At 42.8% G+C, this 24,991-nt stretch overlaps 1 protein-coding gene across 3 annotated transcripts; it reads left to right on the top strand.

The window, feature by feature from the left end:
* Positions 1–381: 381 nt before the first annotated feature.
* Positions 382–23,195, top strand: TWSG1 (twisted gastrulation BMP signaling modulator 1). 3 transcript variants are annotated; one of them, XM_033063113.1, is made up of 5 exons: positions 382–539; positions 2,546–2,673; positions 9,578–9,677; positions 13,046–13,312; positions 20,747–23,195. In XM_033063113.1, exons 1-5 carry the CDS (start codon positions 395–397, stop codon positions 20,926–20,928), a joined length of 822 nt encoding a protein of 273 aa, XP_032919004.1. In that variant the 5' UTR covers positions 382–394; the 3' UTR covers positions 20,929–23,195. The 3 variants fall into 3 exon arrangements, with proteins under 3 accessions (XP_032919004.1, XP_032919015.1, XP_042635367.1); XM_033063124.1 differs by having other exon boundaries at positions 455–539; positions 2,508–2,673; XM_042779433.1 differs by having other exon boundaries at positions 489–503; positions 2,505–2,673.
* The last annotated feature ends 1,796 nt before the right edge of the window (positions 23,196–24,991 follow it).

The following is a 24,991-nucleotide window of genomic DNA, read 5'->3' as shown; positions in this document are numbered from 1 at the left end:
GCGTTCCCCGCTGGCGTTTCCAGCGGCGCTGCCCCTCGGTTCCTTTCCTCCCGGCTCCCTCCGGCACGTCAGCGCTGTCCCGGCCGCCCTGCGCTCCCCGCAGCCCCGCTCCTCCCTCCCCAGCCTTCCCTGCCCGCAGAACCCCCGAGTGTCTCCCTGCTCCCACTCGGGGGGATATTCCCTCGTCCTCCCCTGAGGAAGCCCCTCCGGAAGCAGTGGCCTGGCCGTGCGTCCCGTCCCGTCCCGCTAGGCACGGTCCGGCGGCAGCTCCCATCCACCGGCCCCTGCCGCCTCCTCCTCCTCCTCTCGGCCCGCTCCGCGCAGCCGCCGCCCGCCGGGGCGGAGGGTCCCGGGGGGAGGGTCCCGGCGCCTGACGGTGCCCCGAGGCGGGGCGATGATGCGAGGCCGCCGCCTCCGCGCTGCCTGCGGCCGAGGGGGGAGCAGTGGGACGAGGCGCGGGGTTGCTGCCGCCGCCGTCGCCGCCTCCGGAGCAGCGAGAGCCGCCCGCGGAGCGCGGGGTGCCCGGCCCGGGCCGCCCGGTGAGCGCCGCGGGGGGAGCGGGCGGGGGGCGCGCAGGGATGGAGCCGGTGCCTGACGAGGAGGAGGCGGAGAAGGCGGCGAAGCCGTGGTTGCTTCTTTGTGGCAGGAAAGTTTCGGTGCGGCTCGGCGCGGCCGCCCCGCTGCCTGCGTGCCTGCCGGAGGAGGAGACCCGCTCCCCGTGCGGGGCCTCGCCTGCCCCGGGCCACTTCGGCGGGGGGGTGTTCTCCCACATCTCCCTCCCTGTCACCAGCCTCCGGGCCCCTGGCAGTGCCATCTTTGGGGCCCGGGCCTTTCGGGAGCTGCGGCGGGTCGATCGGCCGGAGCGGCTTTTTGGGGTGTTTTCCGCCGCGGGTGCGATCCCGGCGAGCGGGGGAGCGATGCTGAGCCGGTGCGGCCGGGCTGGGCTGCGGGAGAGGAGGGCGGCGGGCGGGGGTCCTGCTCCGGGGGGACGCCACGCCGGATAAAAGTCTGGGAAAGCAGCGGTCGGTGGATCGGAACGGGAGCGGCGGGGGGAGGCCGGGAAGGGGCGCCGGAGCCCGGTGCGCATCCCAGGGGAGCGCCTGGAGCCGGCGTCGCTGGGCCCCGGCTCGGGACCCCTCATGTGAGGCAGCCCTCGGCCGGGCCGGCGGCAGGGAGCGAGCCCGCCCGCATCGCTCCCCTCGCGGGCAGCGTGCTCGCCTCGGCTCCCGCGCCCGGGATGCGGCTCCCGCCGGGGCCGGGCCGGCAGCTGGAGCTGCTGGGGAAGGGCTCTGGGCTCCGGAGAACAGGGAGGGAGCGCGGTGAGCGAGGAGATCCCGCGCTCTCCGTGCGTGCCCCCGGGTCGTGCCGGGGGGTCTCCCCAGCCCTGCTTGGTACAGATGGCGGCGTGCCCAGCGCGGCCAGAATCAGAGGCATTTAACAACCACTGTAAGAAGGACTAATCGGACGCAGACTTGCTATGTCCATATCGTGCCTTCTTTATGTATTTTCCACTTCTTTGCTCAATGAGGGTGTTGGGTTTTGTAGTTCATAAAACAGAAAAACATTTCTAGATACCAAAAGAAAGCAATCCAGTGCTCCATTAGCATTCTTTCTCTCTTAGGAGAACAATACAGGCTCAGTGTGAGCTTGCCCAAACATGGGCTGCCTTTTATTATATATTGGTACAGTGCCTGCTGCAATAGGTCCTCTTTTGGCCGGGTTCATATGTGAAGCACAAGTAAAAACTGAGCGGCACGCTGCTAATCGTGATATATTTGTCGCAAATACCACCTGCCGACAGGCTGTGTTTTCACAAAGGGAGGAAGGTGGAATGCTTTGAACAAACTCGGTTCCCCTGAGTGTTTGATGTAGCAGATGCTTGTCGTCTCTGGTTGACCTCAGACACTTGCTTGGCTCTTGGAAGTTACGTTGTTCAAAGTGTCTGGTACTTATTTTTTTTAATATTGTTTATATATTTTTTTTAAAAAGTTAACGACTTTGTGTTTGAGTTGAAAGCCTGTGTGGCATCTAAGGGTCCATGTGAAAACAGCTGCCTGTCTGCATTAAAGATGACAGGGACAACTTACCTCGTTGTAAAAGGTTGCTGTATGGCCTCAGTCCTACAGACCTGTGTGTACCTTAGCCTGAGGAGATACGACACAAAACCCATCTGTCTGCTTTGGGCATTTACAAAATTTGGTCTGCTTTGGTGGGTTTTCTCATCCGAGGCTTTTTTTTATCATCTCTGCTTATAGGATGTCATATCTGATACTGCAAACTTGAGATTGCTCACCTCAAGTTTATTGTAGTTTTAATCCAAAGGTGCAACAGCAGAAAGCTATGTATAAACAATTTGGCTGGAGGAGGAGGGATTTGGTTTGTTGTTAAGTAACCAAATTTGAATTTTTTTTAAAAATTCATATTTGTTGAAGGAATTGCAAGGGGGGAATGGAATAGAATTTAACTTGTGTGCCAATAGCCTTTTTAGTCACTGGTTCTTGTTTCAGTGCTGGTTGAAGTCCTTGTGAAAATTGCTCACCTGCAGGAAACATGAGGTCACAGTACATCACAGCTCCCACAGTCACTGTCCTTCTGTTCCTGCTGTGGATCCCACCATCAACAGGCTGCAACAAGGCTCTCTGTGCCAGCGATGTCAGCAAATGCCTGATACAGGTATGAGTCCTGTGTCCTCTGTCTGCTTTGGAGTGTTCAAAAAACAGTCCTGAAACTGCGTCCTGAAACGATACAAGTAACTGGTATTTTATGTGAAGTAGTGTCTCTTTAGAGATGTTGGTTTGGTCTCCTACCCATATAAGTGCAGATTAACAACCATTTCATAGTCAGAGAATACCAAGTGCGTATTTATATGGGCATGTTTCTTTTTTTTTTGATTGAAACTTTTTCAAGCCAAGGGTTATGTCTGTCTGAGATGTTCCCCTTAACTTTCATTTTCTCCAGTTCCTTAAATCTCAAGCAGAGGGTCAGAAGTTGACACCTGATGCTCTCCGTAACATCAGGTTTGCACAGTGAATTAGAAGATGCCTAAAAACCAACTCAAATACTTATGAGCTGAACTGGTAGGAAATGGATGTTAAATTCAGATGCTGCTTTTGACTCACTGCATGTCTGTACAGTGAAAGAAACAGAGTGAGACCAGGTTGCCCTTCTTAGAACAGGAGTTAAGAGATGTGGTGTGCAGCAGAACAAAAGGGCCTTTTCTAACAAAATGACAAGCAGTTCTGGTAGTTACCAAGTGGTTTTTTTTAGTAATAGTAAACAGAGCATGCTTCTTGACTCTGACTGAAAAAGGAGGCTTCATGTGGTCAGCTGCAGCTTCTTTAAAAACAACTGTTTCCTACTGACTCTTTGTAGATTGGAAATGCAATAACAGAGCACCAACGTCATATGGCCGTAACATGCGAATGTGCTTACTGCAAATGCATGGTCACAGCCTGAAAGAGGCATCTCTTTCAGAGAAGTGGCCTCAAGCATTTCCATGTTTACTTAATTTCATTGACTTCTGTTTAAAATTTGTCTGGTTACAAATAAAAACACTTGCCAGATTCACAAATCCATCCTGTGGAAGGAAGACTGTAGGCTGAACCATCATCTTTCTGGGTTCTGCACTGCCTTTGCTTTAAATGTAAAAAAAAGAAATTGCTGCTTCTTCCAGTCCCACCACAGTCTATGGAGTGGTTAAATAGGGGTGCAAGAATGAGGTTTCTGATTTTTACCTTTTCAAACAGTGGTTTCACTGGCATGTTGGACACTGTGCACTGTGACAAACTGATGCACTTCTCTTGTATTTTTTAAAATCAACTCTAGGATTGAAACCTGTAAGAAGTAACGTGCTAATTGTGGCATTGGATATATGTGGCACTTAAACAGTAAATCCAGTGGTACAGATTTGTTCATTCAGGGAAAAGTTGTTGGTCCAGGTGCTGGAATTAAGTCCTGGAAGCTGTTGGTCTGCTGCTTGCTTTTCCGTAAGCAAATGGGAGAACAGGGAAGATGTTCCTCCTTTTCTGGTGCCCCTGATGGAGTCCATCATGCTATGAAGGAACAGATATCTCCTCCTTGAGTAATCATCTCGATTTAGTGAGTTAAGCTTGAGAGAGCAAGCATTTAAACTTTATTTTTATGGGCTAGTCTGTATAGAGCATAGCCCAGGAGGGGTGGAGTTAATGCTACAGGAGTCCTTACTCAGCTGGCAACAAATGGCTGAGGTTCAGCAGTGCATGGAAATGGCTCATACCACTGTGCTTTCCTTGGACTGTGTTGGCATCTCTGTAGCAGCACAGCCCTGTGCATGCAGAGAAACCACTGAACTGCTTTACCTGTGGTAGGTGTGTTCTCTCCTACTTTGTACAGGTGATGCATTTCCCTAAAATCAAAATCATGTGCAATATCTGAGGCCCTGAAGTAGCCTAGGCTGAGTTGTGTGCAGTTGCAGGGGAATTACACTGTTCGTTTCCACCATCTGGCTGCTGTCCTCCTGCACATGGGCCTGACTTACCAGTCAGTATTCATTCTTTATAGAAGAACAGATCAGGTCAGACTAGTCTGATTGTGGATAGGAAGTATCTTAAAGTTTTGACTTAAAGCAATTGTCATCTTTCTTCTTGGCTTTTTTGTTCTTGTTTTTTTAAACTTCAGTGCTGTTGTGGCAGAAGTACTGCATAGTTATATGAAATGAATGTTCTTTCCTGGAAGGGTATGCAAGTACAGTATATCCATGTAGTTTTTTTCCCCTCTAAACTCTTCTGGAGGAATCTGAACTTAAGAATGAAATACCATGTTGAGGGAGGTTGCTTGACTACCACATGACATTTTTCCCTCACTGACTCTTATCGCTGTCCAAGTTTGGCAAAATCCATATCTTGAAGCCAAGATAATGTCACTCGGAGACAACTGGAGGAGCAAACAGATTGTGAATGTTTGTCATCTGCATCTGTGTGCAGAAAGCAAGGCTGCCTGTCCTGGAGACAGAGAGACAAGAGACCTGCTCTTTCAAAAAGCATACAGTTAACATAAATATTTTTGCCAGCATGCTAGAAGTCAGTACAGTCATTATTGCCACTCCTTGGGAGCTGCTCTGCTTAAGGGTGGTCCCTACATAAATATTTATTTTGTTAGATCCAGAACAGTGCATGAGATCAACAACTCACATGGATTCAGCTTTGCCTTTGTGTCTTGGGCTCTAGCTTCATTGGTGCTCCTCTTTTTTCCATAAGCAAAGGCTTGTAAGAAAATAGCTTGAGGCATCTCTGCATAAGCTCTGCCTTTGCTAAGAAACTTTGTGGCTTCCTGTAGTTGTTAAGAGAGTTGTGGGTAGAACTTGGGAGAGTAGAGAGTGAGTCCACAAAATTAGTTCCCTCCAAGGCTCTGACTGTAGCTCCTTTCCCTGGGACTGGGGAATAGGAGTCCATGAGCTGTGCATTCCAGGTGGAACTCTGGGTGCGCACGGAGCGTGTGCTGCAGTGTTTATTGCAGCACATCTGCTGTTGACTTGGCCGTGCGGGTTGTTTTGATGTTTCCATGTGTGGAGGAGATGAAAAGGCCAGGCTGGGCGGAGGGGAGGCACATATTGTGTCCTTGCAGCATGGAGGAAATCCTTGAAGGCAGAAACCTCGAGGATGAGACGTTCCCACAATTGTTCCCAGCAAACGGGTTTGAGGCGAGTCCCAGGTTGGCTCTTGAGGTGCAGAGCTCCCAGCAGGAGCCAAGCTTGGGTGGAATGTCAGTGTTGGGCTGGAAGCTGAGCTTTGCTGTCTCATCTGCAACAGTGCTTTAATCTGTTGCTGTGCATAGTAAACAAATGGCATTATAATTCAGGCATGGTTTCACAATCCTTCTAAAGAGAGGTTGTTTTGTGGAGAAAACAGGATTTTCTCTCCCAAACTCTACAGACCTGCAGCCACCTCAGCTGGTGGTATCGTTCCAATTAAAATCTCTTTTCATCTGTCTTTTTCACCTCCTGTCAATCTTGTATACAAACCTGTCAGTCTGAAAGGATTTCCAAGACATTTTAGCCCCGTGGTATGAAATAAATGCCACTCCTTAACTTCAGGGCTTTGGCATCTAAAAATTACTTCCAGTGTGTGTGTTGTAGCTGCAGTACATAACCCGGCTGGGTTAACAAAACAGTTCTGATTGGTTCACTTCCAGGAGATTTTCTGTTATTAAACTGTTCTAGGAAAAAAAGCTCTCTTTCTTTCACTCACCCTTCCAGTGTGCAGAGAGGTTTCCAATGCCTTCAGGTCCTGCTTCTCCCTCCACCAAGAAAATACTCTCTGGAATTTCAAGAAAGCTTCAAAAAAAACCTCAGATGTTAAACATCTTCCAGACATTTTTGTTTGCTCTGTGGAGTAGGAGTATCTTTATTGTACAAACATGCCTACTTCCTATTTAATACTGTATTTTTAAACTGTGAGGCTTATTTCTTGCCTAGCAGGATACATTCTCCAATGCACCTTCAGTAGTTCAGCTTGGGAAGTTGCCAAGTTGACTTATGAGTAATATTTTCTTCCACTGACGCCTCACCACCCCCAGCTATCAACAAGGAACATTCCTTATTCTGCCGCTCTTCACCCACGTCACATATAAGCATTCTTTTAAAAAGATGTATCCTGTACCAGTATCCAGTGTGGATGAGTCAGGCAGGAGGACTCAAAACTGGTTAAGGAAACCATGGATATGCAAAGATATATAGGGAAAAACATACAGTTATTGCCCTGAAGTGGCAGAAGACTAATTAATTAGGTTGTTCTTTCTTCCTTCTTCTCCCTCCAACTTTAAAATAAAGAAATAATAATTATAACAAACAAACAAACAAACAGAAAACCAAACAGCAACCAATCACCCTCCTAAAATACTGCATTGCTCATAAGCCCTTCCTGTAAAAACAAACTTGTTACAATACAGGTGGTTTAACGATGCTGTCCCCAAGTCAGTGCTTACACACATAGATGCCAAGCAGAATTTTTTTAACAGGTTGCAAGTGCAGAATTTAAGACTACATTTAGTTCCCTGAGAATACTCTTCCATAAAACTGAAACAACTTTAGTGAACTTTCTGGCTTCTGTTCATGCATTACATGTAACAGTTTAGTGAGAATTGCCTCCTCCCACATGATGGCCCGTTGGTGTCTCTAAAATGTAGAAGCTGTTTACCCAGTTTTACTGTTGAAGAATAAATTGGATATTTTTAATGCTAATATGTATTAATATTATTCTCTGGTCAAAGTAACAGTACTCATGGTTATTGTTAAAGTTGTTTTATTCAGGCTTTTTATTCTAAAGACTGACAAAATCTGTTTATCAAATGATAAGATAAATATTTTAGAAATGCATCATTAATTCAAATAAGTCATCTTTTTAAGTTTGTGGTGTCTCCTCTTGTGGAAAAAATGTACATATTTTGTTATTCAGCCTGTTTTTCATCTTCTACTTGGAAACAGCACAGTTTGTGTGGAAACAGTGATAGGTGCCATTCATAAATTTTGAGGATGAAAAAGTAATAAATCTTAGTAGTTTTCCACTCTTTCAGTAAAAATTCAATACTTATGAGGGCTGCCTATTGCAGAAATGCATGTGGAGCAGGAGTTCATGCTCAATAAGTCAGTGAAGCAAACAAGTCACAATAAACTGTGCAGGCCACAGCATTTCTCAGCATTATGTATCGCAAGCAATAGTTGGTGAATTTTGTTTCTTTACTGGATTCAAGACAACTTGTGATATGGGATGAAGTGAATGAAAAAAGAGGGAATCCGTGGATTTATACTGCATTAGTACATTGTAGCTTGTCTGCAGCACACTCTAGGACTTGTTCAGTGCTTGTCCAGACATGGGAGCCTTGCAGCTCCTGTCCCCAGACAGACTTTGCTCTGGTCTCCCCATCTGAAGTGCACTCCTTGGTATTCTGTGTGCCCACATGAGCTGGTGTGAGTGAGGGGTGGTCACTGTGCAGCTGAGCAGGCTGTGGATTGTTGCAGTTGCCACTTTTGCAGAGTAAATGGAGAACAGGGATCATACATGACCGCGTGCAAAACTGTTCCTTGCCATGCCTTGCAAACATGCTCCTGACATTTGGCATTAAAATGCCTCCTTTCTCCCATACCTTGTGCTTCTTAACAATAGCAAGCAAATAATTATTTAAAAAGTGGAATTTTGTCCCATAAGCTACTTCCCAAGGTGCTTCAGAAAGAAACATTACTTTTGCAGGTGACATTGGTCCCTACCTGCAAGGAGAGGTGCCCCTGACCCAGCTGGGGTGGAACCATGGGTGTAGACTCCAGGACAGGAGAATTTCAAACCAAAACACCTTCCTGCCCTTCTCTCATGTCCATGAGCATCTACTGCAGTATGTCCCTCCTCTGCCTCTGGATAGTGGGATCAAAGAGATGCAATGGGCATCATCTTCTCCCTGGCCTGATGTGTTACAGATTTGCCAGGGATGGAAAGATCCACTGGTCAGTGTTTCCAGTAACAGGATTTTGTTTTCTCCCCAGTTGCGTGTAATGTGATAGTTAGACAGACGTCATTAAAACCAAATTCTTAGACAGGACAACCAAAGGGACTTCTTGGCTTGTCTGTGTTTTGCACTATGATGTAATTCAAGGCTGTGAATTATTGTCATGTAGCCACAGTCTTTTGGCCAAACCGGAATTACTAGTATGGATTTGAGTTAGAGGGAAGGAGACCGCCTGGTTTTTACATTTTCTTCATCCATGTAGGCTTTTTCCATGCTTTGAGGTCCACAAGTGTGTGTCTCCAGCAGGACTGCTAAACCAGTGCTTTTGGGTTTAGGTAGTACCAAGAGAAATATTTGTCTTTATGCTTCCACACCTTTTCCATCTTTTTAGGTTATTAATGGTTAAAGAAAATTATGTGTATAGAAGTCTTGTAGGCATCCCAAGGTGTCAGTTTGGAGGGACGAAGCATAGGGTTGTTTTCATAATAGCAAATGAATCATCTAGATCTGGGGTGGGTGGGAGGGGGGGAAATCTGGTCACTAATGTTGCGAACAGAGAGCAGTGTGTAACAAGTGTTTGGAGATGCAGAAATCCTGCCCTCAGAGGACTTGAATGGGTAAGTTCCTCTTAGAATCCAGGGAAAGGCGTGACGGCAGACATCATGCATGTCTTGACTGGGTACATGTGGCTTTTAGTAGCTTTCTTTTTTAGCTAAATTATAATGTACGGTCACTATTTCTATATACAGAAGCATCCTTCTCCAAGTTTCCTGTTGTGATGGGAAAAACATTCAAAGAACTTGTAGATTTAGGTATGCACATGCACAGAAGTGCACAAACCTTTCCCATTAATATGATTATTTGTTTTTTAAATGCTTGCTTCAGATTTCTCTTCAGAATGTCACCTTTAAGGGGGAAAAAAATATCCTTTTGTAAACTTGGATCGGTTTTTGGCTGGAGTTTTTTCACCGTTTACTCACTGTGTAAGTGTACTAAGCTTTTTTAATGCCCTAATTTGAGTTGTGGCTTGAGGAAAAATCACTCTGCTGTGTAGTTATTTTACATCTGGGATTGCTGCAGTGTAATGAGTGTCTGTTGATTCCAGGAGCTGTGTCAGTGCCGCCCTGGGGAAGGGAACTGTTCCTGCTGTAAGGAGTGTATGCTCTGCCTGGGCACACTTTGGGATGAGTGCTGTGACTGTGTTGGTAAGTTTTCATTTTTGGGGGGACTTCCTGCTTTTTTTACATTGCTTTCTCCTACCACATGCTGACCTCACAGTCTTAAAATAGAAGTAAAACACAGAATCTGTGCTTTAAGCACCTTACAGCTCATTGTGTGGAGACCCAAACATCTGAAGGCTGTGTCTGCTCTATGGAGCTGGGGGTGGCAGTAGTCCAGGTATTGCTTGTTAAATGTCATCATAGCTGATTATTAATTTTGTTTTTCAAACACAAAACTGTTTGAATTGTCATCTTGGGAAAACTCCACAGCGCCTGCTTTGTGGGGTTGGATGCAGCATGAAGGCTTCTGCCTGTAAAGGGTGCATTGACAGGTACAGCACTGGGGCAACTTTAGGATTGAGTTGGGACTACTAGTAAATATGAATGGCCTAGTGTTTCCATTGTTCTTTTATTTACAAAACAAGCTCTTTGTGAAGGCTAAGAAAGAAGCAGACAAGGTCTTACGGTAGGACTGGATGGCAGTCTTAAAAAGAACACATTGCTGCTGACAGGTGGGGTACAGAGTGCCCAGATCTTTGCAAGTGAGTGCTGTAAGCTGAACTTGCCTAAGGAGGTTGCTTTATAGCTCTGTTTCTTGTTTTATATGTAACAAAAGCTTCATCTTCCTGTGGTTGTTGTAAGTCTCCCTGTGCTGCCATCCAAAATCCTGGCTTCCATAAAGGGATGCATCTTGAGTGTTATACCTGCTTTCACTTTTTCTAGGTCAGTTTTCTCTGAATTCATGAAGGTGATTTGTTTCAAAATGCCCATTTTCAGTGAAGGTTATTTCCCTAGTTCAGAACCATTATCTGCTGTAGACAGCAATGCATAATGTACTGATCTCTAGAGAGAGGAAGAACCTGCCTCCTGGGATTGTGAAGTTCACACATGAGCCTCTTTTCATAAATCTGCAGGTGACTCACTGTTCTGCTGCTCTTTCCCTTAGTGTTTTCCAGGAGAGGAGTTAACAAGGTTTCAGGTTCAGTTTCCCAGTACTGAGCAAACTAAAACTTCTCCTGATGGTTCTTTGGGTGCCTCAGACCTTTTTGGATTCTGTGGCATGGTCCTATTCTTCTTCTCTTCAGTGTAGCCTTATTCAAATGAGGAAACAGGAATACATGCCATACCTGACTCCCTAGATACAGTTCTTCACTGATACTCGAGCTGATAATTAAGTTTCTTTATAAGCTGATCACATCTAATGTAAAAGCAGATAGATTGTTGTGTCTTACAGATCATGTCTGCTTTGAGGAATTACCTCCTATCCTTCACCACTAACTGTGCTGGTGCTCAGTTGATGCTCCCATGTTTTGTGTATGTCCTCCTTTCTTTGACATGTTGGAGGAGGGAGAACAGCAAAAAGTCCCCCATTGCCTTGAGTTAAGCTCTTCTAGTCCCTTGTGTAAAGGCTTGTCTGCTTCCATCATTTTAATAACCCATTTCTGCATCTTCTCATCCATTCCAAAGCAGTAGTGTAGACATATTTGATCCTTACAGATTGCTCATAAGTTAAACTTTTTAATTTTCTTTTTAGCCAAAACTGCTATTTTATAATATCTACTATATAAAAACATTATTATAATTCAAATGCTTTTGAAAACAGTAAGAGTGAAGGATCTTTGTGGATGAGATTTACCCATTAAAGGCCCACTGGTTTCTGTTTCACAACATTAATACGATGACATCAACTAAAACATACATCCCTTGATGTATCTGAACAAAATTCTCTCCTGGTTTGATATCTTCCCAGCTGATTTTCATGTGGTCATCCTTTATTGCAATTTTATGTTTAATACAGTGCTTGTTAAAGTATTGTTAATATTAGTGCTTTTTAAAAGGTGGTAAGAAAGTTACAGAGATTTTATTAAAGCTGTGAGTCTAAAAAGGTCCGTGATGAACAAACCTAATTGATAGAAGTAGGAAAACAATCATTTACAGTAGGATATTTGTGTAAGTGGAATTATTTTTTAGTATGACCTGATGTTGTTTAGAAAAGGCTTATTTTTTTACCTACTCTGTACTTGGCTCACGTTTTTATAGGAACAGACTGTCATGGAGTGTTTCTATTACCAAATGCTGGTAATGCTAACCACTTGCTTAAGATTTTCTAGATCTCATGCTAATCACCATGAACAAACTTCCCTCTGCTTTGTTCACTATGGAAATCCATCTACTTAGGTTGAGAAGATTATGGGTTTGTATAAGGCTCTAGTTAAGCACAATTATTTGTGAAGCTGGAGTCCTAGTGGATCTACAGGGCAGGTGATACTTCTCTGGTTTTGTGAGGGAGGTAGACTTTGAACATTTATGTCTCATATCACTTTTATACTTCAGGAATTGGTGTGCTTTGCAGCTGTAGCTGTCTAAACCTGTGTCTGTGAAACTACCCAAAATTATATCCAGATGTACATGAGGAAAATGGATTTGCCTGTCTCTTGACAGGTGACTTCTAACAGTGCCTTATGGCTCCTGAGTTTAAAAGACCTATGCAGATACAATTTTTTTTTTTGTCTTGGTAGTTTCCATGGATTGGACTTAAAGTGAGATGCCCTTCATCCCTAGTAATAAATGTTAGTGTTTAAATGATTACCAAAATACTGGCACCGGCATTGTATGTCAAAAAAACATTTTGTACTAATTGGAAGAGTGAGAAAAGATTACAAGGTTTCAAAAAAGATACTGCAGAAGACATTGAAAAGTAAGGAAGAGCTAACCTAGAAATGAGGATTTTGCCTGTTGTGGCCATTCCAGCTAAGTAGCAAAATGGGGTTCATCTTGGCTGTCTCTACACAAGTAAAGTAATTCAGACTCATGCTCTGTCCTGATAGTGATCTTTCCATTTCTGGCAGATGACTAGAAAGATCTAGTGCGCTACTGCAGCAGATGAGATGGAATACTTGAATTGTGATCAGAAGTTTCACGTACCTCAGACTTATGAAGATACTCCCTTTGTTCAGTCATAACCTTACATTCCAGGTTTATGCTCCTATTGATTATACTATGCTTTGTCTCTTCTCCCAGAGAAAACAAACCTTCCACTGGACCTTTCATTTTCTAAGCTGTAGTGCTAACACTGAAAGGGAAGCAAAGTGCTCTTTAGAAGAAGTTTTTCTTTTCACAACTCACAGGTGTGTTTTGTAGAAGACTGAACTATCTGAAACCTGCTGTTATGGAAAGCTTGTCCCACTATATTTGATAGCACTTCTGCTATTGGGCTGAGTGGGATAGATATGAAAGAGTTCTGTTCTGTTCAGCAAAAAAAGAAGCAATTTTAATTCTCTTAATATTCCTGCCTGTTCCAAGAAGAAGAGCTTAGGGAGTTCTGTGTAATTTTCTGTTTCCTTCCTCTGCAGGTATGTGCAATCCTCGCAATTACAGTGACACTCCTCCAACATCCAAGAGCACTGTTGAGGAGTTGCATGAGCCAATTCCTTCCCTTTTCCGAGCTCTGACAGAAGGGGATACTCAGCTGAACTGGAATATTGTTTCCTTCCCTGTGGCAGAGGAACTATCACACCATGAGAACCTCGTCTCCTTTTTAGAAACAGTGAACCAGCCACAGCATCAGAACGTCTCTGTTCCAAACAACAATGTCCACACACCTTACTCTAGTGACAAAGGTAATGAGTGTAGTGTCTAAATCCCTAGCATTTCCCTTTGTCTCTTGCAGGAGTCTTCTTGGTGCATATCCTATGCTTCTCTGTGCTCGCTTCTTCTTTTCCCATAAGAATGTGTGAAAGGTACAGTCTACTTTTGAGCATGACATAACAGAAAGAGTGAGGCAAAGGTGTTGAGGAACATGGAAGATGGTGTTTAAATGACTGATGCTCTTAGGAGACACTGAACCACATGAGTTTATAATTACTCCTGTGGCATGAGGCAGTTTGTTCATGTTGTTTCATGTGCACTGGCAGGGTGTGCTCTCTGACCTAGAAACAGTTACCTGTAGCTTAGGAGACAGGACAGACCAGAAACTGAATCCAAATCATGTATCCATGCAGTGGTAGGCAACTGAAACATGGCTTAAGAGGTCTGATAAAACCATGTGCCATAAGCCCCCATATCAGAACAGTTGTTTATTTCTTTCATCTAAGCTGGTGTAACTTGAAATCTTTGGAGGTTTTGTATGAAATCCAGGATTAATAGTAAATCTAAGCAAGATTAGAAGGATTAATGAAGGAAGGATGTGTGACAGACTGTCTCCAAAATAAGTAACTTGGTGGTAGGGGTTCAACTTACAGATTCATTCCTCCTATTTTATATGAAATTTTTAATATTCTTACCTTCAGTTTTAGAGGAGAGACTTCAGAATACTGTTTGCTGTGGGGGGAGGATGAGAAATTGGAGGTAATGTCAATAGTGGTATAAAAAATACTCTGTTTCTTGGTTTCCATACTAAACCTGAAACCCTTTTCCCTGCAAATCATTACGTCAGACTTTAAAGAATCTCATAAACAGTTCATCGTGGAATTGCTGCTTAACAGGGGAAAAAGAGCATCTGATTTATTTTATTAGTGCAATTAATGCTTTGCTTCCCTCCCAACATACACTTTAAGTATTTGCAACCCCATATGTTGCTGTTGTGATAGCCCTTTTATCTTATCAATAAAAGATGCCCTAATTGTTGGACATGCTGCTTTTCCATACCAGTGTGAACCATTGACCTAGTTGTGTTTCTGAGTAGGACTGCTGCTGATTAAATGGAACCGTAATGGCAACTTTTCTAATTTCCTTTGGCTAAGGCACATTAGAAAAATAAATTAATTCCAGAACTAGGAAACCAGATGGGCAGAAAGCATCTCATTCATATGTCTTTGATGTTATTAAAATGCTTGCTTGCCGTTATGAAAATAATGTACAAAGCCATGTAAAATGGAAAGCCACAAAAAGCCCTGTGTGCAAAGACTACAGTGCTTACAATTATAAATTAAACTCAGGGAAAAAAAATATGTTTAGTACAGCCTTGAATATATCCCACTGTACTTAGGTACTGCAACCCAGATGGCTGTTCCCTGACAGTCCTTTACTTCCCTACCAAGAGGATGGGCTAATGATAGTTTTGGGTTAAACTTGGAATTTGAATTGCATCTCAAGGGTGTGGAGCAGTTTTGAGTACAACAACACAGACAAATACATAACACTGCCATTTTTTCTTAGTCAAAAGTCTCCTTCATTTCTTTTACTAGGAACATATTAGAGATTAGGTTGAGAGAGCTCTTACTGGAATGATGACGGTCCAAAAACAACAGTTTTATTTGGAAATAGTTACTAAATGCCACTGGCTTTCAGGCCTCAGCAGACACTTAAAGCAGAAATAAATGTCAGAGCTGTTCTTGTAATCATTGGCTATGCCTTCTCCATCTTAGTGACCAGTGAAGAACTGGAAAAGACAGAAAATTTCTTTCCACATCCTATTCCTATAATTTCAAGTATTTAAATACGTAAGCCAGCCGAAGAGTCTCTTTTCTTGGACACAGTGTAGATAACTTTGTAGTGCTCTGCTTTCTCAAAAGTGATATTAAATTTTGCATATAAAAACATTGATCTGAGCATTGAGAACAGAGGAGGTGGGAAGAAAAATTAGCATCTGGCCTTGGTCAGTTGATGTTTATTATGGTGGAAGCAGAACAGCTGGAGAATAGTGTTGGATGTTATGTGAGCCATGGGTAGCATTGTTTCTAATCCTGTTTTGCTGAGTTCACTGGGGAAGCCATAATCAGAAGGTGGAGGGATAGTGGGTTGGGACTGAAAAGCCTTATGAGCATGGGCACAGTGAGGTAGCTGAGGTAGCTTCTGCCCATATAGAGTTCAGTCACACAATCAGGTCACTGCTTTAACAAGCTGGCAAGTGTTAGAGCCACTGAAAGAGAGAGAGGGTCTGTGACTGTGTATGTGTGTGCTCAGTGGCAGTAAACATCAGCATAGCCTGCAGTGGGAAAAATAGACCATGTCTGTACCCTTTCCTTCTCCCCAAAAATGCTGCTAGGCTTGAGGGCAGGTCTTGCAAGTGGAGATTCCGTTAAGGTAATTTGCTGAGTAGTTGTCTTCAGGATTGTGACAATCAGGGATTTGAAAGAATATTCATGTGAGCAGGAACACAGATGCCTTATGTTTTCTTTACAGAGCTGTACCTCCTCCATTTTGTGGTTCTTCTGTGGTTTCTTGCTTGCTTCCCTGCAACATGGTGTGCTGGCAGCAACCGATGGCATGGCCTGTAAAGGGAGAGGGGCTAATGAGAGGTAGATTTTATAGGGAGACAGTGGTCTCTGCTGTCTTCTGGAATACATTCCAAAATTTGGAAATGCTCTGCTTACAAATACCCCTTGTCACATAGTGTTGTAACGCAGCTCTGATTTTAGCTTTACTGTGCGTTCTCGCAGGGATCGCCGTTAAGCTGGCCCAGGGTGCCAGACTTGCTTGATGCAGTTCTGGGTGAGTGCCAGGAAAAGCAGCACCAGCCACAAGCTTTGTGCCTGAGTAGTGTGGAGCCATCACCAGGGAGGGCGGCTGTGGATCCGGGAGGAGGTGGGGTGCGGTGGGATATAAAGCATTCCTTTCTCGCCCCAGCCTACTCTGAACCCAGCCACCAGACCTTGAACTTCCCCGTTATTTTCCTAATGAGTGTCTTCCCTTTCCTCCTGTGAACTGACTTGTAATGTTTTAGCTGCCAAAGTTATGCATATGCTGCTGGAGCTACTGTAGTTCTTTATATCAGTTGTTTCTGGCACTTGAGCCTCTACTTCAGAAAGGATTGCGATAGTTATTAATCTGGACCTACATTTGTATTTAATTCTCTTTGCTTTACTTCTAGCTGATACCCTCAGAACTCTGAATTGTGAGTTCAGAGGTTTAAATAAGCTTAGTTGTTTCAGATGATGACAGGATGTTGGTGAGAGAGAGAGGGGAACTATATAATTTTTTGGCAATTGATGAAACAAAATCTGTGTTGTAGTTAAGAGTTTCTGACTTACACTGCTTGGTGACACAGGGGATGGTGTCTGCTCTGCAATTCTGCTCCCCTCCAGGAGAGCTAGATTTCCACTGAAGAGGCATCTCTGTAGGTAGTCTAGGGAGATTTTTTTTTTTACTTTCCTTTTTGTAAATTGATTGACATAAAACTGACTTGTCTAAAAGAAGTAGATTGTGTAAATTGATTGTTCATAGTCAGTTGCAGGTTAATCTCCTTATTCTTGTTTTCCCCTCTTCTCACTACTGCACTTGGCCAGTGTTTTTTCTAGTGGAAGGTGTATCCCTGCCAACAGGAGGGGATTTGGAACTAGATGATCTCTGAGGTCCCTTCCAATCCAGGCTGTCCTATGATAAAATGATATGACTGCTAGATGGACAGTTACCTTTTTTAAGAACTGTTGCGTAGCACATTTAACATCAAAGATCCCGTGCAGCAAATTATCATTAACTGGGAAGGTTCTCTGAGTTGCTAAATTCTTCTATATTACACCAATGGAGATAGTTTTATAGCAAAGCCTGGTAGTTTCTTCTGTTCATTTTTAATTTAGACACGGTTTTTGTTTCTCCTAACAACCTTCACTGAGTATGAAATGTGAGGAGGAAAAAGGTGAGAAATTCGTGTTCCAAGAGAAAAAGTTTACTGCTGTATCCTTCTCTCTCCCTGCATCTGCAGTCTGTGGTCCTTAGTGTGTGAAAATTGTCAAAATGCAAATGAGAAAGCTGTTACTGCACCAAGTAATATTTTTTATCTACACTGAGGGAGCCAAGTGATGACTCTGTAATTAGGTTTGTGAAACAGTTTAAGTACTCTCCCAGATCCCAGCTGAGCTTGTAGGTATGTATTTTGTTCCCCTGTGTAACTCTCTGCAGTCTATGGAGCAGGATTTAGTGCTTGAGGGGAGGAAGGAACTCTCCTGCTTTCAGTAATTCAGCCTCTAAATGAGCACAGAGGCATTGCTGAGGAGGGGACCAGGAGTGCCCTGTGACAAAGTGCACCCTGGACAATCTGATTTGTTCAGGCCTGGCAAGTCTTTCAGTGAGCAAAACATTGGAAACAATTTGGTAACATTTACTTGAAGCACATCCTCCAGCTGCTTACAGGAGCTACTTGGGACCAGATGGATTTACTGCTGGCTCTGGTCTGCTACACGCAGTCTGCTCTCTCCCCTTTGCAGCATTTTTGTACTCATCCTTGAGACCCCAATCCTCTTGACTTGTGTGCAGGTGGAAATAATCTTTCTTCTCCACTCTCCAGTCAGTCAAAATTAATGTCCTTGGTTGTCACTGCCACCATAATAAAGTTGAATTTTGGCTTTGGTTCTGGGAGAGTGATTCAGGAGACCCATCTCTGCAGTCTCACAGGAGCTGACTGATGCCACCTAGTTTTGCCAGAGTTACAAGCCAGGTGGTGCTGCTCCTCTGGCCTTCATTACTGGGAAAGATGTCTCCCTGTTCAGTGTCATCCATACTTACATCCTAGAAATCACAGGCTCTCCTTCCCCAGGAAGTTTATTTCATTTCTGCAGGCATTAGCTGATGAACTGGGGGCTTCACCAGGACTTGTGAAGCAGTACTAACACTGCTGAGGCTCCCAGAGATGAGGTTAACATGAAGGTGAGCACAGATGTCTCCTTACACAGAAGAGACTGGACATTCTCTGGTGTTAAGACTGCCTGTAAGTGCTGGGAGCAGTTAGCACTCCTCAGAGTGTGAACAGCCTTCCTGTCAACTTCCCTGGCCTACCTTAGGCTTTCCTTTGTGTGTTGCAAGTTGGAATGCCATGATCAACAGATAGTGAGCACTTCTGGCAACCCCTTGAATGGTTGCTTCCTTTAAAGAGTTGTTTCACTCCAATCTGGAGATAGCCATGAATCATTTTGCCTTCTCAGGTAACATCCAGAGACTAAGTCAGTTGGCAGGACATGGTTTCCCAAAAGATGATTTTGCCAGAAGAAATCTTTCTAGATTAGCCAGGACTGCCTGTTTCAATGCAGAGGCTCTGTGCCTCCAGCTGACACCTGAGCCTACGTATGGAATTTAAGATCAAACTTAATGTAGTACCACTTCAGTAAAAAACTACTAAAAAGGTATCAAAGGACTTAACAGAGATTAAGCAAAAGGATATAAAGAGTATGAGTAATGTGCAACAGAGGCTTGTGTAAGGTTCTTGTGCTTGAACCCCAGCACTGACTTGGATGACTGATGGGACATGAGAATATTGCCTGGAGACTTGCTTCCACTTTCTCATCCTTACCCTTCCACTAAAAACTTCCTGTGAGGAGTGAAGAGAGCAGATACCTGGGACTATCTAGGCCTTCTGGGAAGGGATGGTATTTGCTTCTTCATGGGACTATGGCAATCTGAGCTTATTGTCACCAGTGATGAAATATTGCCAAGTCCTTGTGCATTCCCCATAAAAGTTAGAGGTGCTGTCTGGCCTCTGAATGCCTTCTTGCCTTTGAGGCTGTGGTGGCTGCATCTCCCTACTACTTTTCAGCTTTGGCTGAGCACTTTGGGTGTATACCTATCACTCTGTACACGGTACCATAGCATACACTTCTGTTCAGCTCTTTCCTCTTCCTCTTTGTGAATCAAACGTCCTTACTGAAGCTGTAGATATGTTGGTTGTTTTCAGGTAGAGGTTTTGTTCTCTGAGAACTCTGTTCCTCTGGTTGCTGTGCCTCAGGGTATATTGTAAGGGCTTATAGAAATAGAAATGCCAAGAATGGGACGGGACTTACATAGCCACAGTGTACTTTGTTGATGTTCCCAGCAGTACTTCAGGTACTGCAACATTTTTGAGACAATAGTAGCTTTACTTGCAGCACAGCTTTTCTGGGAGCAGAAACTGCTTCAGCTCTGGGTCTGCCTCTCCTGCCCAAGATCCCTATTGCCTGTTGCACTGTATGTGGTGTCTGCAAGGTGTGTACCACAGTTTGGAGCCTGACCAATGCAGTGAATATTCTGTTGCCTTCCTCTGACCTTGCAGCTGTTTTGGTAGTAGCAAAATAATTTGGCAGTGGTCAAAATTGGTCATTAAAAAAACCAAACCAAACCCACTGTCTTGATTTACCAATTAAATTTGGATTATTTTTTCCTAATCCACATTGGAATGCAGATCACTGGTTTTCTCCTAGGTGCACCATGAGTAGTATTAGGCCAGAAAGCCCTTCGACATCTCCTGCTCACAAGTTGGTCTGATGTGCATAAGGGAGACATCCTTGTTTTCAGACAGCTGCCAAAGTGTGCCAACTTATGCTCCGGGTAAATGTCATGTAATCATGGTCCTTTGGAGGATGAACAAAGTTTTAAGGTATCATCGCCTGGTCAGTACAGAAGAGAGATGGTGGAATCTGCAAGCTTGGAGATTTGAAAGTGGACTGAGGGGGGGATGGTTTTGTTTTATAGCTGTCATGAATGCCTTACCTCATTTTGATGTTGCAACACCAAACTTCGTGGCTTTTCAAGTAATTGCATAGGTGTTAGAAGCACGAAGTCAACACTGAGGCAGAAGGGGTTTCTTGAGATAAGTAGTAAAGCTGGTGATTGTTTAAAAAAAAAGGGAGAAAAAAGTGTGTAGTTTTGTGCTGATGAAAAAAGCATTCTCTAGGTCTGTGATTTAATCTGGCTGAAGACTATTGTGGAGCTTGGGGCAGGATGGGAGAAAGAAACATTTACATCCAAGTAAGTGGGTTTTGATGTTTTTTTAAAATAACTTCTCTAAACCTGAAGTTTTTTGTGGTTGCATATTACCTTCAGAGGACACATTCCTGCTTGTAATTTTGGCATAGCTCATCTTTACACTCTCATAACTCAAAAACATTCTTGCCTGTGAATATAGAAGTAAGTTAATCCAGAATAAGATCAGACAACAAGTTGAGTTGTAGATGCTGAAAATTTGAAGTTGATAGATTTTGCCTCTCTGCCTTGCCTCTCTGCTTTAACTGTCACCTTTTTTTCCTTATGCCTCATAGTCCTGTCAGTTTGCAATCGTACTTCTAAAGCTGCTCATTTAATTAATTTCTAACTAACCTTTAAAAACAATTTAAGACCTTTTAAACCAATTTTTCCCCCTCTTGGTTTAGAACACATGTGTACTGTGGTGTATTTTGATGACTGCATGTCAATACATCAGTGCAAGATCTCTTGCGAGTCCATGGGAGCTTCCAAGTACCGATGGTTTCACAACGCCTGCTGCGAGTGTATTGGGCCAGAATGCATCGACTACGGCAGTAAAACTGTCAAATGTATGAACTGCATGTTCTGAAGCAGGAAAACTGTAATCTAGCAATACTGAGGCCAAAGTAATCTCTCTCGGTTGAAGAGACTGGGATTGCAAATACTGCATTTTAGTGGAGTGCCTGCTGGTTGCAATTAAATGTACCTGGTTGAAAAGAGGATGTATAAAATCAGAGAACTTTTTTTTTCTTTTTTTTTAAATTTTTTTTTCAATTCATGTAAGCGAGGCTAACTAGTAGATGTTTAAACACTATGTTTTAAAGTTATTTTTCTTTATTTCTGCTCAAATGGTACAGTCATGCTCATTGCTGTTCTGATTGTTTTCCTTTGATTTGAAAGTATTGTCTATACTGGTTCTCAGAACATAGTATTCTATCTTGTAGTTTAGAGTAGGGAAACTTTTAGAATATGGTAATGAGATTTCCATTATCTAAATTCAACAAATAAATAAATGGCTGCTAGGTTGGAGGGAGGGTGGATGTTGTTTAGGGGCTGGGTTTTTGGATTTGGTTTCTGGTTTTGTTTCTTAACTTTATTACCTTCCAGATTTTGAGGTTAGCTTTTTATTGTGGAAGTGGTATTTGGAGAAAAATAAAAATTCATGCTTTCTCTTCACGTTCCAACTATGGGCTGTCATGGATAAAATCCTAACTTCTTAGAAGGGCTGCCCAACAAAACACCATGAATGGGACACTTTTCCTCCAAGTTTTATTTGCCCTGCTCTCTTTTCATTGGGGCCTATGATGCATAATTTATGTTACACAGAATAATCTTTTCAGTCTTCTCTTAGATCCCAAAATAAAGCTGCTAAGTGCAGTTACATTTCCCACCTTTTGCACTGTTCTCTAGGGTTATTACACTCTGTACATTTAGTCCAGTAAAGGGAACATGAAAGGCTATGATGGATTTAATGACTAAAGGAATAAAGAATGAACTGACAGGAACAAGGAAGCGGTACAGGTTTACCAGTTGAGCAGCTGGCAGCAAGCATGTTCCCATTTAGTAATTTCCTGTGAATATTTATTCCTAAACATTTTTATTATTATTAAATTTCTTTTTCCCCCCATAATTTTTATCAATGAAGAAGGGAATATGTGTCTGCAAAGGCGAAGTTAAAGTGTTTTGAGTTTAGAACATTGTCCATTTTTCTAAGTAAGAGTTTTTATATGTTGACAGTTACATAGCAGTTACTATGACCCATTTAAGGGCTCCACAGATAATGGTACTAAGTACAAGAATAAAGTGTATGAGTTAATGATCAGCTTTTTGTATTTATAATAATGTGGGTTTTAACTCCTTGAAACTCCTCAGTCTAGAGGGATTAAACTGTTTTCTAGTTACACCTTTCTATCTGTACCATGTACAAATGAAAGCAGTCATATTACATTTATTTTGTTGAAAAATTTACCTGAATGTTTTTTTCAATTTTTTTTTCTCATGATACAGTTCTTTCAATAAGATGGAATAATAATAATAATAATGATAATAATAAAAAAATCTACTCTTGTTAAATAATGTTACTTTCTTCAGTGTCTTTTTCAGCTATAAAGATGTCCTTGAAAGATGAATGTTATTATTTTGAACTAGTGGATAATGGAATGTCTTAATACTTTAAACTTACAGTTAAGTGATAAAAGATCATAGACAAGAATAGAAAAAACTTAGGTCATAATGGAGGAGTTGTTCTTCCTATATTTTACAATTCATGTTATATTTTCTTCTGCTAGAATTTCTTCAAATGAACGGAGGGGAAGAATAAGTTAGAGTAGCTGTGACTGTTTGTAGCTGGAGGGTGATGCATCAGTATTCCTGACCAAGACAGGAGACATGTAGCCATCAAGCAAGCAGGAGGTCACTAGCGTCCTTTGGATTTTTGCAGTCTTAAATTATTGGAAATATGAGGGTAGCTCAGATTCTTCTTGGGGGAGGAACAGGGGTGATGTTTCTGGTCAGGCACCTGCTGTCCCATGGATCTGTGACACTGTCTCCATTTACATCCTCAGAATTTTACTGTGGGGTCAAATCGAGGGGAGGTGGGAGGGATGGGGGAGCAGCCCGACAGGTGTCCAGGAAATGCTGTGGGGAATGGCATAAAAATGTAAACACAGTTGTCTGTAGTGGCCTGAGAGAAGGTAGTGCACACCTTCTGGGCTTGCCTTACTTTTTGTAATTCCTATTGCTGTCTAGAGTTTGCTGAAAGCGTTGTGTGTACACAAATGTCATGCAGCAACACCCAGTGTATTTTATGATGATGAGTGTTTTAAGAGGTATTTTAATAAAAAGATATTACTGGTTCTTGTGTTTTCTTTCTCAAGAGTTTCTCAGGGAAATGTTACAAGGAATCATATTTAAAAGTTACTGATCTAGATGGATAGAATAATACAGAGAATTAACTCTCCAGACATTTTTTTCATACATAAAAGTGTTGCTTTGAAGTATTTTTCTGTACATAAATTATTAGTACTCAGAATGTTCTTTCTGAAAAACCTAACCATTTTAGAAGGTTGTTTTTTTTGGTCTTAATAATTTTGCAGGAAAAGTCATAATTTATTTTGGGGACTCTTATTTCACCCTACATCTGGATAACATCACTTACAGAAGAACATGTTTTTAAAACTTCTTTTAGTTAGGGATATTCTCCAGGTAAAGCATTGGCCACTTTTATCACTGCCCTTTGGTATAGAATTGTAAATTACTGAAGGTAAAGGGAAGGAAAGAGGGAATTCATATAGTAAGAAATTATACAAATCCCTAGTGTGTTGGGGGCCTGACTGAAAAGGGGTGGAAGGCCTTTTGTTATTCTCTTTAAAAGTTAAAAAAAGGTTTTGTTTAGTTGCTTTAGGGTTTGGGTTTGTTTTGTTCAGGTTTTTTTCGTTTGCTTTTCCTTACAGGCACTCAAGTACAAAGGTCATAACATGACATTGCTTTCCTGTCATTTCTTAAGGTTCCTGGCTTTCTTTTAGTATGCTTAATGGATTTCATATTCTAATTCCTAAAAAGTAAATATAAGAACACCTGGTTGTATCTTTAATGATGTATCTATGGTCACTCCAGTGTCCCTCCCAAAATTATGGCTATTCTGATACCTGGCTCCCAAGCCCCTCATCCTGCTGGCTGGAGTACTTGAAGTTTGCTGGCAATTGCACAGTGGCACAGCCCCACACAGCACAGAGAGGCTCCAGTGTCTCCAGCCCTGTGACCGATGGTGCCCTGTCCCATTGCTGGCACTTACACCTGCATGGGCAAAGCCTGGACACTCACAGCCTGGGAGGAGTTTAATGAGAAGAGAGGACCGACCGAGCTGATGAGGCACCCACAGAGCACAGCCAAACAGCAACCTAACGTTTTCCTGTCAGATGGTGATGTCTGTTGGGCTTGGCAAAAGGAACACCTGTACCAAGATTTGACACATTCCCTTGGCACGACAACTTTCACCAAATTACCAGTACATCACTAAAATTTGTGCTACTCGTGGGAAAACACACTTAGATACAAAATCTTCCTAGAAACAGAGCAAACCTGATTCAGACATCTAGGATGTTAGAATGGCCAAGGCTCAAGTTTTCTTACACCCTTTTCATTGCTGAAGTATTTATGAATTTTCTTCCTACAACAGAGAACTTGGAATTGTTTGGCTTTGAGCAAGCTGTTTTAGGGGAAGATGTTCCTGCCCAGGGCAGAGGGGTTGGAAAGAGATGGTCTTTAAGGGCCCTTCCATCCCAAACCATTCTGTGATTCTATGGCTCCATAATACTTCTCATAGGAGTTGCTTAGGCAGAGTTCAGCATCATAAACCTTTTTTGGCTCTGTTCTGCTCTGTGGTAATTTCTATGAACAACATACTTTCTCCCCCAAAGGCGTAACCTAATTTACTACTTCTAGATTTTCCTGTTGTATCTTCAGGCTCTCATTGTTTCGCTTGTTTGTTTCAGTATGTGGCCAGCTGGTTTCTTTCTTAAGCGAAATCTTTTTGTGTCTGCTGTGTATTCCTTTATTGCTAAGGAGAATTATACAGCATATCTCAAGTTATCCCAGAATGGTACAGCCCATGTAGACTCCCATCTTTCCAAGACAAACTCAACCCCAGAACT

The sequence above is a fragment of the Catharus ustulatus genome, chromosome 1, assembly GCF_009819885.2.
Source record: "Catharus ustulatus isolate bCatUst1 chromosome 1, bCatUst1.pri.v2, whole genome shotgun sequence".
NCBI lineage: Eukaryota > Metazoa > Chordata > Aves > Passeriformes > Turdidae > Catharus > Catharus ustulatus.
This window is presented reverse-complemented; position numbering and strand designations above follow the sequence as displayed.